General features: G+C 39.5%; 1 protein-coding gene and 1 long non-coding RNA gene across 3 annotated transcripts in view; one reads left to right on the top strand and one right to left on the bottom strand.

Annotated features, from left to right (window-relative positions):
* Positions 1–4,428: 4,428 nt before the first annotated feature.
* LOC148113119 (uncharacterized) lies at positions 4,429–11,697 on the bottom strand. Its single transcript, XR_015728659.1, has 2 exons — positions 11,507–11,697; positions 4,429–6,073 (listed from the first exon to the last, which is right to left on the bottom strand). It is a non-coding gene; the product is annotated as an uncharacterized LOC148113119 (long non-coding RNA).
* The window catches only part of AFAP1L2 (actin filament associated protein 1 like 2), an 87,590-nt gene continuing 85,432 nt past the window's right edge, over positions 10,779–12,936 (top strand). Inside the window, exon 1 of one of the 2 annotated variants that reach the window (XM_034440187.3) lies at positions 10,779–11,007. In XM_034440187.3, the coding sequence (XP_034296078.2) occupies positions 10,992–11,007 (16 nt within the window). In that variant the 5' untranslated portion in view covers positions 10,779–10,991. Of the gene's footprint in view, positions 11,008–11,027; positions 11,589–12,936 lie in introns of those variants that run through there. The other variant, XM_034440186.3, reaches the window with a different exon arrangement.

The raw sequence follows: 12,936 nt of genomic DNA, 5'->3' as shown, positions 1-12,936 counted from the left end.
CTTCAAGAATGAGTGCTAATTTGCACACCAACTTCTGATCCCAAATCAAGCCCAGTTGAATCAGATGGTAAAGGTTGAATATTAGAGTTTTTTTCAGCCACCTAGAGAAGAATCTGCTTATTCGGTGCTAAGAGTAGTATTTTCTATAAAGTAGTTTAAATTACTGACAATAGTTATAGTGATGAAGCCATATCTCTGATTTTTAGGGACATGACTCTTAATTAATAATATTTTGCTTAAAATCTCAAGGTTTAAATTTATCCATTTGTCCCATGACCAGCCGATGTTCAGAACTGAAAAAAAAGCCTTTTTCAGAATTTCCCTTTTTCTCTGCCTCTCCCCCTTTTTATTGTTGTTATGGAATAGCTCTGATTAAGAGCCTTTGTTGAAAGAGAAAGCCACCAATGCCTATCCATAGAGTTAAATCTGCTTCTCTGCAAAATGGCCATTGTTGCTATTCATGCTGTTTGCAAATGTCATCCTAATGCCACTATAATCTACATTGCTGTTGTACTCATACCAAGTAGATGAATAAAGTTTTAAACTTTATTCTTACCTATTGTTTGGATGTTTTTTCTTTATTCAGCTCATGTTAATACAGTGAAAATGCATTTGGTCATGCTTGATGATAAAACTTGTGACACACTGTTTGCAAAACAGAGGATATGTTGGGAACAATTATTGACGAAATTGTATACATTTTGAAGATCTTCTGGTATTTTCTGAAACGATACTTGGGGGATTGCTCAAAATAGGGTCAGTATTCCCTTGGCCACAAACTTTTTAAATTATTCAATAATTATTACTGTGACTGATAAATAACAGACACATGGTTTTGAGATCTCAGCCTTAATTTCAGGGTTATTGTGTAGGCCAACAGCTCCCTTAATGTCCTAGAATTAACATAGCATGATTTGTAAGAGTTATGCACAATTATAACATTTTTGCAAAGTTTATGGATTGAAAATGTAAAATTCGTTGTCTACAGCTTCTCATTCAACGCAGAAGAGTACGAGTTTGTAATTACTGTATTAGTCAAAAGCTAAAATTAGAGCAGGATGTGGTTAGTAAAGTCAGTAGTAGACGACTGATAAGAGCTATGCAACAGCAAGTCACAACATAATATAGAGCTGTGGGAGATAGAAGATAAATTTACAAGTACAAAATGGAGGAGATAGGTGAAACAACAGAAAAGATTGAAATGAAAAAAAATCTTAGAATAATAATTTATTAAAAATGAACACAAGTGAGCAATGTGATTGTACAAAAAGACAAAGAGAATTTTAGACTGCATCAAAAGCAGTTTGTCAAATCATTGAAAAGTTATATTCTGCACTGGACAGATTCTATGTCAATTATTGTGCCATTCTAGGCAGACTGGTTTAATTAACTCAGAAAAGGCAACAAGGGCAATAAGGAAAGTAAAAAGTCCAATGAAAGCAATTGATGGTATTGGAAATATTTTGGATAGAGAACCTGGAAGGATGTGACATGAGAAAGGCATTGTCTATTTTATCCAGAGCTCAGAAAAATGAACATGTGATAGAAGACACATTTTTATTATGCAATAAAAAATAATTCTTAAAAAGAGTGTTTTGAAATATTTTAAGATACATCCCTTTCACCAAGTTCAACGATCTTATTATTTATTTTAGTGTTTGCATTTTAAAGTTTCTATTTTCTGTTTTTGTCCTTTAAACACTGTTAGCTGTCTTGCCTCTTCCCCAGAAATGAAAGATGTGATTGATGTAAATCAAATAAAAATGAATAAGTCAACCACTGCACCGGCTGAAGGCAATCACATTAATCATAAAAAGATATTTCAATTCACAATCTTATAATCTTCATCCTGGGCAACAGATTTTTTTGGTTGTTGAATGAACAAACAGTGGAATGTGTTGGTTGCTATATATATGAAAGTGTCAGGCCAAAAGCCAAATTTATTTCATATTTGAGAAGCCAAGAAGATGTCACAATGATCATTTAGGCAGCCAGCCTGATATTTGCTGTGCACATTGACCCTAGCAAATGATTCATCATCATCATTCTTCATACTTACTTAAAGCCTTTTCTTCTCAGATAATGAAAAAACTAAATTCCAAATTCTAAAAGTCTGGTTTTCTTTCCTGCTTCCTGATACAGAAATAATTGTGAGTTTCTGACCTCTGAGTAATGATTGAGGAATGTATTACATCTCCCAACACAGCAGGGCAGCTGGTAAAGTGAATCTTCACAGCAAGTTAAAAATACAGATAATGGTGCCAAAACCCAGATCTGATTGAAACATAGTCAAATGTCAACACTAATTTGCTGCTAAATACATACGGTTCCATGGGATTACTTTTAAGTACAGAGTAATGCACTATGGGGTTTTTTTTTCCTTTACCAACACAGTAAACTCTCCTGCCGTCCCATTTTCCCCCTCCCTCTTCATTTCACATTTAGTTTCCTTTGCTTAAGTTTCTATAAGGCTGGGAAAAAAACTTAGTTCAAAGTTTTCTGTGGTGGAAGGGCCTCAGGAACATGTACAGTTCCGGGACATGAATAAAGAATAATAAAAAAAGAAGGTCATTGTTCCAGGGAATGCCCCTTCCAGAGTTGTCCTTTTATGGATTGTGCCTTTTATATTTGTAACCCCAGAGAGTCTAGAACAATCCATAGTTTTGGTGAGCCTCTGAGCTGCAGTTTCTTTTGACAGATCAGTGAGATCAGGACTTGTAAGATTCTCTACACATGCATCATTGTGAGAGTATAGAACTGTGACTGTAACAAAAATGCCAATAGTGGCTATGAAATAATGAATATGAAAATAAATAAATTGTACTGTATCTTTCTTTTGTAGCTGAAAACCAAACTTGAGAAAAGTAGTGTTTCTTTTTTTTTTTTATTAAAAAGTTTTTTTAAAAAATTCACATATTTTCCCTTCCCTCCTCCCCCCCTCCTGCCCCAACCCTCCCGCCCCCCAGGACTTCCCAGGGCAAATACAGGATATAGCATTTAACAAACATACATACATACATACATACATACATACATACATACATACATACACATAAGCTAACTATAGGTTTATCTCCCTTTTGCACTTTAACTCCCCTTGTTCATATCTGAATATAACTATTTAAACCAATTATTGCTTGAAGATAATAAATCCAACTTCGTTCTTGTCCGTTCTTCAATAATAAGCAAGTCTTCTTTCTTCCAGCATTGCACAATCAGCGCCCAATTACAAATAACCATCACATCTCCAACCCTTATATTATAAAAACCTTACTTTTACTTTTTACCCCATAAACTTATATCGATTCTTCCTGAAAACATTCCTTACTTAATAACTTTGCATAAACTTATTCATCTTATTCTCTACACTTTAGTGTTAATATACTTCAAAACAAAAATAAGAAAAGTAGCATTTCTTAACAGTAACAGAGTTGGAAGGGACCTTGGAGGTCATTTAATCCAACCCCCTGCTCACACAGGAGACCTGTATTAGGGATTCGAACTGCCGAACTGCCGATCTTTCTGCCACCTAGTCAGGATTTTGTTTAAAGAGTTGTGGACTGGTGCTACCAAGTTATGGTCGTGTGCTTTTTTTCCTTTAAAGCCAAAGTGTTGCACAGCCTTATTGCTTGCTGAGGATGTTTTGTAAATAATTAGGAAATGAATATTTCAAATGCATGCAGTAAACATCATAAAAACTATGCATTTCTTTAAAACAGGTATGTGTAATGTTTTGGCGTCTAATGGCCTTAAATCATATATCAAGCCTAAACTACAAAAACAGCAGGGTGACAACAACAAAAAAATAGAGATAATTTAAATTCAATGAGTCTACTTCAGTGGTAGCACCTTAGTGACCTTAGTTATCTCCAAAACTGAAGGAGAATTGGACCAGTTTAATTCTTGGATGGAGTGCATAGAAAATCCCAAGATTGTTGCCTAGGCAATGGAAAATTTTTAAAAATGGTAAAAGTTTATTGTTACCAAGGAAGTTGTATGGGAATGCCCATGTAGTTATCAAAATATTGTTTTGAGGGAATCTTTGTTTTCAATGCAGTTTAGTACACTTGCTTAAAAATATTCCCATGTGTTTAATGTTTTTAAAATAATTCCTCTGTCCTACCAGCCAAATAAATAAAAAACTTGAGTTTTCTGAAGAACTTCTCTGGAATACCCTCTTGATAATTTCCATCATGACTTTTCTTTGACATCATCTTTCTGGCAAGAGTAGCAATTGTTCAGAGGTAATTTACACAAGACAGAAGCAAGCGGGAGCTGAGGTCACAGTAGATGGGAAAACTCCCGTTGTCTCAGTAATACTCAGTAATACCATCTGCTGACATCACCTCCTTTGCTGAAGTCCTATGCAGCAGATACAACTTAGTAGTGGTTCTTTACAATTTTGTAATGAGGCCACAAGCCATATCCAGTGCTAGGCTCACACATTAGCCATATTTATTCTGAAAGAATGACAATATTATTTCAAAACTTTCTTAATCTTTTATATTATTTCCTTTCCCAAAACTTTAGACTGCTGCTTTTTACTTAATTATTCAAAGAATGTAATGGATCCCTCTGTCTTATCTCCATCTCTAGACTTCTTGGACTGATTTTCTTGAGGATATATGTAAAATGTGTCCTTTGCTGCTTCTATTAGTTGTTGGCACCAACAAAAGTGATACCAAAATTACAATAGGTGCATCATGAAGACATCAAGTAAATGCTGCAATGATGTACAGATGTGTGACAATAATACAGTAGGTTGTGATGTTTGCATGATAATGTGATCATACATATTTCATCAGTAACCCTTCTACTAGTTCCACTGGCCAAATTTATTAAGGAGAAAATTTTGAATAAGCAAACTCCTCAATTAACAGCTTGGTTTGCTCCAGGGTTCTTTCTGGTTGAATCCAAAAACACCCCACAACATCTAAACAATATTTACATAACAGAGAGATACCCTGGATTTGGCCAAGTCTGGATCTGAAGGTTAAATGAAAAAAGGGGATTCAGTGATTAATGGATTTATCCTCAAAATAGAGTGATTCTTGAAATTCTCAGGATGCCTCTTAAGGGATGAAAATATCCTGAAGGTCGAGAGAGATCATATTATGTCTAAAAAGAAAAAAAAATACTCTAATTTCTACAAACTTACCATATTGTGCCTCTAATACTGTAGCTTTCCTTTTGTCCTTAAAAGCAGGGTGCAAAATTATAACCATTTATACTTTTTTTCCATGCAACCTTATAAGACGACAAAATCATTTGACTTTTTTGCTAAAGTTATGAGCACTGACTATGATTGAACCATTTTCAGAGCAACTAGATCAGATCAGTTCTCTCAATTAGGCCTCTGAATTGGATTACTTAGTTTTAGCACCCCTAATATATAAATGAAAAAAGCTAGTTTCCGTAAATAAGGAGGCAATGAGAGGACTTTCTTTTTCATTGTACCAAAGGTGCTTTTTCCAAAAGGCATCTAGGCTTTTTTGATTTTTTTCTTTGAAAACGTTTTGCTTCTCATCCAAGAAGCTTCTTCACTACAATTCTACCTTTTTCTCTGGAACTTCACATTAAAGTATAACTCTTCCTCGGCTGGTTTACAAGTCTCTAAATCAATTAAACATGCTTGAAACCTATACTGTATTGGGAGGGAGAATTAAAAAAAAAAGACAATGACTTCAACCACAGAGTTGTGACAATCTTCACTCACTCACATACACACATACAGGCAATAATGGTTGATTTGAGTCACTGCCTCTGTTCTACAAAATTAAAATATTCCAGTAGGGTGTTTGGTCAAACAATTATTTTTCAATAGTGTTTGTAAAAGTCCTATATAAAGTTATAATTGTGTTTTTCCAGTCATCTACCTTATCATTTCACAATAAATTTCAGTTTCTTCTTCCCCATTGGAAATTCCCTCTTCTTTGGAGCATCCATTTATATTCTTTCATTCCTTCTGGAAGGTTTCATACAGATAGATTAGGTACTTTCAAACTGCAATATGGAATACAGTGTAGGTTTTAGTTGTTGCATGTTCTTGTGAGATGGCCTCAATTTAATTTCTCTGAAAGAAGAAAGATAGAAATATATTACCATTAATTAAGATGAAGAAGAATGTAATCTATTTCCAACAGTTAATCTATTGCTAATATTATTAGCAAGCAACAATGGTAACTATTAGGCTGTGTAATAAAATCAGAAAATCTTTTTACAAAATTTACTTCTTATGTGTATCTACAGTAAGGCAGGAAGGCTATTCACCTAATCTGTAATGGAGAATTTTTAATATGTGCTCTTTGTATTTTGAATATTTGCTCTTCATTTCTGTTTCAACAGAGGTTCAAGAAATAAGATTCCGAACAATATGATCACATTTCCCTTAAATTATTTTCTTTATTATTTATTTATTATATTTCCATATAAAATGGGGACAAGATATGCTCAGTATATGGAAGCTCAAAGACTAATACATCTGGAAGTCATTAAGTTTGGAGAAAGTGTTTTAAATCACTTAGTATACTGACTCTCAGTTTGATTTACTCTAAACTGAATCTTTATGTCAAGAATAGAAACAGTTTAGCTTTTCTCGAATAGTGAGAGCCACTATCAGCTCATACTTCCGCTCATTGCTGAAATCAGTATAAATCTATTTAAACCTAGATAGTTTAGAATATTAATTCTGATTTTAAAAAATTATCTGTGATCTCATATTCTCGTATCAATTTAAGCAGAAACACTGTCATTTATTTTTCTTATTAATAAGATAATGTTTTAGGTATTACTGTACATGTAAAGAAACCATCGCCCTTCCCTGCGGCTTCCAAAAAGCCAATATTTTTCTCTCCTTAGACAAAAGTCATAATATGTGCTTCTAATTTCTTGCAATTTTAGTTAAAAATTCAACCAGTTAGACACCTCTTTGTTAGCTTTAACCTGTATATCATCCCACTAGATAACTGTCTGCCAATTCTTTTTGTAATAACTGAAAGTTTCACTGAAAGTACAAAGGATTAATTTTCATTTCAAACTAAAGAGATTTATATGAAAATTAGCACATTTATGTAAAGTTAATAAAGACTAATACAGTACATTTTCAATATACTCCAGTTGGTCTGAAAAATATTTGCTTATATTTCATATTCTTGAAGGATTCCCACATGATTGAAAAACTTGATTTCCAGACTCTAAATATCACATGGAAGGAACAAAACTGAGCCTGGTGGCTCAGCAGACTGATGGCATTGTTATTAACACCAGCTGTCTGCAATTACTGTAAGTTCGAATCTCACCAGGCTCAAGGTTGACTCAGCCTTCCATCCTTTCTAAGGTAGGTAAATTGAAGACCCAGTTTGTGGGGGCAATAAGCTGACTTTGTATAAATATACAAAAGTATGAAGGCTATTGCTTAACGCATTGTAAGCTGCCCTGAGTCTCCGGAGAAGGGCGACATATAAATCAAATTTAAAAAAAAACTAATATAATTGTCATTTCTCACCTTTGTGTGGTGATTTCTATTACAATGGTTAAATTTGTATTCTGCTTTTTCAGTGGGATAAATTTTCTGAGAGCTGCCCCATGCGATGCGTAACTAGCTGGACCCACTTCACAATATTTTACTTTTTTCAGAATTCCTTTTCCAGATCTATACTCTGTCTAGTGTCCTCTGTACATGCTCAGATGGTGCTGGTAGAAGAGAGCAATGCTAAATTGTCCAATCAAAAGAGGCAAACATCAAGTCAATAAATGTGTACAAAGTTTGATTTTTCTTCTTTAAAACACTAATTCCCCATGTTCCTTGATACCTGTTTGGTGACACCAGCTGAATATCTGAAATATATTGATGATACCCTGTCAATTTCTGTGTACTAGGGAACAATGGTGAGGCTGGACAGGTACTGAAATAGTCTTCTGGGCTAGGCAATAATGATCTGACTGAGAGGTAATAAATGAAGATATATACATTCTGGCTCTTAAATTCTAAATGAGACTGAAGAGTTTATGTTCACAGCCTAGGGAAGTGATGGCTAACCTCTTTTTCCTCAGGTGCCAAAAGCGCACCTGCATGCATGACAGTGCGTGTAAGCATGCTGACACCCATAATGCAGTGCCCCCTGCAGGCCACCCCCCGTGCATGTGCACGTGACCCCCATTTTGGTGCTACCAGGCCTCCCTGAAGCCTCCTGGAACCAAAAATAGGGCACAGGGGGGTGCTGCATCCCCCCACCCCTGCGCAAGCAGGCATGACCCCCCACACCTCACGCATGCGTGCATGAGCCACCCCCACCCCCCACACATGTGCGCATCTTCCAGCAGAGACATGAAAATCAGCTGGCCGGGGCAAAGTGCGTGGGTATGCGTGGTAGAGCTGACCTGGGCGTCAGCTCGCATGCCCGCAGAGATGGCTCCACATACCTGTATATAGGTTCACCATCACAGGCCTAGGGAATGAAAATTGGAGATAGAGGTGATTGGACCAAGGAATGGCTAAAGAAGAATAGCCAAATTACAGTGACCTTCTATCTGATGAATGAGTCAACTTCCTTTAATGCAATGTGTTTGAAGACTTTTTTAAACCTCACTTAATACAAGATATATCTGATAAAATTCTGACTGTATTCAGTGCTGGCCTACTCATCTGGTTTTACCTAATCTCTTAGTGGCATTGAATACCATCAATCCTTCTGGAGTGTTTATGAGAGTCAGAGGCCAGAGGCTCTGTTTTGCAGAGTTTTCTCTACTTCTTGCAGGTCCACTCAGTCAGAGGAGGAGCAGGAGAACCTGATCCCACAGCCATTCCACATTGGGATGACTCCAGGCTTGGTGCTATCCCCCATTCTTTTTAAGTACCTACAATAAATACACTGCTAGGAGATAATCTATCAGTTTTGGGAGTATCATTAGCATCAGCATGCTAATGATACCCAGTTCTGTATCTCCACCCCAGGCCAAGCAGGAGATAGGACTTGGTGCCTGGAGGGACTGTATATGACAAAAGGCCAAATTTTAGCCTGCTGTTTGTTTGGAAGCCTTCTTGCTTCAGGCTCATTCAGTCCATGGCTCTGGACAGCCTGGCACTCCCTCTAAGAAGCTTGCATTAAAACTGGGATTCTCCTTGTGTTAATGGCTATAACTGGAACAATTGGCAGGGTTGTAGCCAGGATTCAAGCTCAGATTCTATTGCATCCTGTTTCTGGAGCAAGAGGCCTCATGTTTGAACTATAATAAGATGCTCTGAGTGAAGGTGTCCTTAAAAGCTCCCAAGAAGCTGTGGCAGAAATGACAAGACACTTCTTTTCACTGGAGTAAGACATGTGAGGTTCAGGGCAAGTTTGTGTTCTCTTCTTGGATATTTGGTTGTCTTCACACTGAAGGAGCAGATCAGCCCCTTGTCATTGTGGAAATGGAAAAAGTGCAACAGCCAGTCTCGTCTCCAAACTTGTCAGATTTCTATGTTCACTTTTCATTTCCCCAGAACTATTGTTTTCAACAAGACTGGAAGTTCCTTTAACTTTCCCATCACTTAAAATGGAACACAGTGTTGCTTTCTTTCTGTGAAGCACACCACTACCAATCCAAGGATTTCCCCACTGATCAAAAAATGTTGTATTACTATATAGTAGACTACAAAAATCCAGACAAAATGGCAGCAGATATACTAGAAACCCTTAAATTTCTACTGCCATCTAGTGATCTTCTGAATGTTACCAATCAAATTTGGTGGCTCTAGTTATTCCAAAAATGTCTTACTGGGATGGGGAGGAAAGTTGAAAGAACAAGCAAAAGACAACAAACAGTTCTCCTTGCTCACATACCCTGCATCTTGAAAGCCAAGGTCACCTTCCCAAAACGTGTTTGGGAAGCAGCTGACCTACCCAGAGGGTTGAGCTGAAGTTTCTTAGAAGTTTCTCATGGGCATTGCAAGGAAGGAAAATTAGTCGCCTTGTCTTCCAAGTATTTATTTGAACTTGTACGCCCAACTGAGAAGCTTGCATTAACAGATTTACAGAGTTGGAAGGGACCTTGTAGGTCATGTAGTCCAACTCCCTGCAGGAGACCCAAGCAGGAGACCCTACACCATTTCTGACAGATAGCAGTCCAGTCTCTTCTTGAAAGTTTCCAGTGATGAAGCTCCCACAACTTCTGAAGGCAACCTGTTCCATTGGTTGATTGTTTTCACTGTCGGAACATTTCTCCTTATTTCCAAGTTGAATCTCTCCTTGCTCTGTCCATTATTCTTTCCATCTTCTATTCTTTCCAGTTTCTGTACATTATTCCTTGTCTGGCCTTCAGATGCTTTGGAAAATAGCTTGACCCCCTCTCCTCTCTGTGGAAGCCCCTCAAATATTGAAACTGTGCTATCACGTCTCCCCTGGTCCTTTTCTTCACTAGATATGCCCAGTTCTTGCAACCATTCATCCTATGTTTTAGCTTTCAGTCCCCTAAATCATCTTGGTTGTTCTTCTCTCCCCTTTTTTTCAAGCGTCTCAACATCTTTTTACAGCATGGTGACCAAAACTGGATGCAGGTGTGGTCTTACTAAGGCTTGATAGAGTGGTATTAGCACCTCACTTGATCTTGAATGCATCCCTCTGTTAAGGCAATTTAGGATTTTGGCTGTTTGCTCATATTTAATTGGTTCGCAGGGATCCACAAGACGTCGAAACTGGTTTGGGGGACCCAAAACGCCCCCTTCCCTGCTCCCTTCCCACGCCGTTTTCCAACCATCCAGCCGCTCATCGGTCCCTGTAAGGTCCGACGCTTCTGACCTCATAGGGAGGGCGGAGCTAGGAAGCGGCAAGGCAGTCCGAGAAGGTTTTACCCGAGAGTTAAGGCGAAGAATCCGCTAGCAGGGCGAAAGAGGCGCGTCCCGCGGGGAGAAGTCCGTCCGGAGTTTTGGAGGGCGTGGGAGAAATCCGGATCCTCCACTGTAGAAAAGATCTCCCTATCCCGCCTAGCGCCGATTAAAAGAGGGAAGACCCAGGATGGATAAATATAAAGGTAAGGGAAGGGCGCCTCTTGTGCTTTTCTCCCGAGCGTGGGAAAGGGCTGGAAGGCTCGGCCGGTTGTTTGTCCGCCGTGGGTGTTCTTTCACATCGGGGAAATGTTTTCTGGGAAGAGCACGTAGCGCTGCTTCTGCCTGGATTCCCCCGTTCTAATCCTCCCTGCTTTTCAGGGGTTTCGGGGAGCAGGCGCAGGTTTCTTGGGAGCTGCGATTTGGACAAGTGGGCGACGTGGGTGGATTCGTGCGTGGACAGTGGCGCAAGAATTAATCGGGCGTCGCGTTGTGCAAGCGAGATTATGCGCCGTCTCTCTTCCAGAACTGGTCCGAGGAAGGGAGGGATCTGTCTTTGGACGCCTGGCAGTGGGGGAGGGAGGTTTGAAGGATGGTGGTGGTCGCAGGCTAAGAAGCAACAAAGTCCTTGAAACTCTAAACCTGGAAAGGAAGGCAGAGATGTGGCTGCGAGGGTGCGCGCCTCTGTTCTTCGCGGTGACTCACCTGGCCCACCCAGAGCACCTGAGAGCTGAACCCGAGAGGGCCGCCAGCCGGACCGCCAGGAAGCGGGCGAGACTTGCAAACGGTGCGTCCCAACCGAGGATGTGAGAGACAGAGACGAGGGGGGGGAAGCGAGGGAGAGAGTGAGAAAGAGGGAAGAGAGGAGAGGGGAGAGAGAGAGAGAGAGAGGAGAGAGAGAAAGAGGAGAGAGAAAGAGAGGAGAGAGGGAAGGAAGCAGGGAGGGAGAGGGAGAAGAGAGGAGAGAGAGAGAGGAGAGATGGAAGGAGGGAGGAAGGAAAAGAGAGAGAGAGAAAAGAGAGAGAGAGAGGAGACGGAGGAAGAGAAGGGGGAGAGAGAGAGAGGAGAGAGAAAGAGGAGAGAGGAAAGAAGGAGGAAGGGAGAGGGAGAGAGAGGAGAGAGAGAGAGGAGAGATGGAAGGAGGGAGGAAGGAAAGAGAGAGAGAGAAAAGAGAGAGAGAGGAGACGGAGGAAGAGAAGGGGGAGAGAGAGAGAGGAGAGAGAAAGAGAGGAGAGAGGAAAGAAGGAGGAAGGGAGAGGGAGAGAGAGGAGAGAGAGAGGAGAGATGGAAGGAGGAGGGAGGAAGAGGAAAGAGAGGGAGAGAGAAAAGAGAGAGAGAGAGAGGAAGGGAGAGGGAGAGGGAGAGAGAGAGATCAAAGATTCCGCTACAGCTACTTCATGACATACGAAAGCAACCGAAAAATAATTTGGGAACTTTCTGAGTTTCGCCTGCAATCTCCGCGCGATTATGCTGGCTGGGCACTTGAGGCTGGAAGGCATAGCCGGCTACTGGTTTTGTGGCTACTAGTTTCGCTGCGGCGATTTCTCCAGGGCTGGAAAACCTGTTTGAATAGTATTGAAGGAATAATTTGAACAGGAGTTAAGGAATTGTTTAAATACTTTGCATAGTTTAAATAGTCCTTAAGGATGCGATTTTTGGAGCGTAGTTTCTAAAAGGACATCTGCTTGAACTCCCGGTGGTGAGGAAAATGGGCTCTGCACGTTCTCAGAAGCTGATGTTTACTAATCAAATAATAATCAGTGGTGCTGTAAACAGGAAGATGCTATGTTATTTTGTGGTAATACAGTATGTTATTTGCAATTAGGGTTGTTTTGTTTTGTTTTGTTTTACTTTTACTTTAGGCACCTGGGTTCATGTCTATAAGATGGTGACCTTTATTAAATAAACAAGTACTGGCATGTAATAAAGCAAATCCTGGATATTGGGCTCCTTCATTATAGAGCCTGAGTGGCGCAGCAGACTAATGCTACTGTTAAAGGTAGTATTTAGCTTCCAGATGCCTGCAATTACTGCGAGTTCAATTCTCACCAGGCTCAAGGTTGACTCAGCCTTCCATCCTTTCAAAGGTAGGTAAAATGAGGACCCGGTTTGTGGGGGCAATAAGCTGACTTTGT

Source organism: Pantherophis guttatus, chromosome 6 (genome assembly GCF_059756535.1).
Source record: "Pantherophis guttatus breed Tessera chromosome 6, ASM5975653v1, whole genome shotgun sequence".
Taxonomy (NCBI): domain Eukaryota; kingdom Metazoa; phylum Chordata; class Lepidosauria; order Squamata; family Colubridae; genus Pantherophis; species Pantherophis guttatus.
Note: the sequence above shows the minus strand (reverse complement) of the source record. Positions and strands in the feature narration are given on the sequence as shown.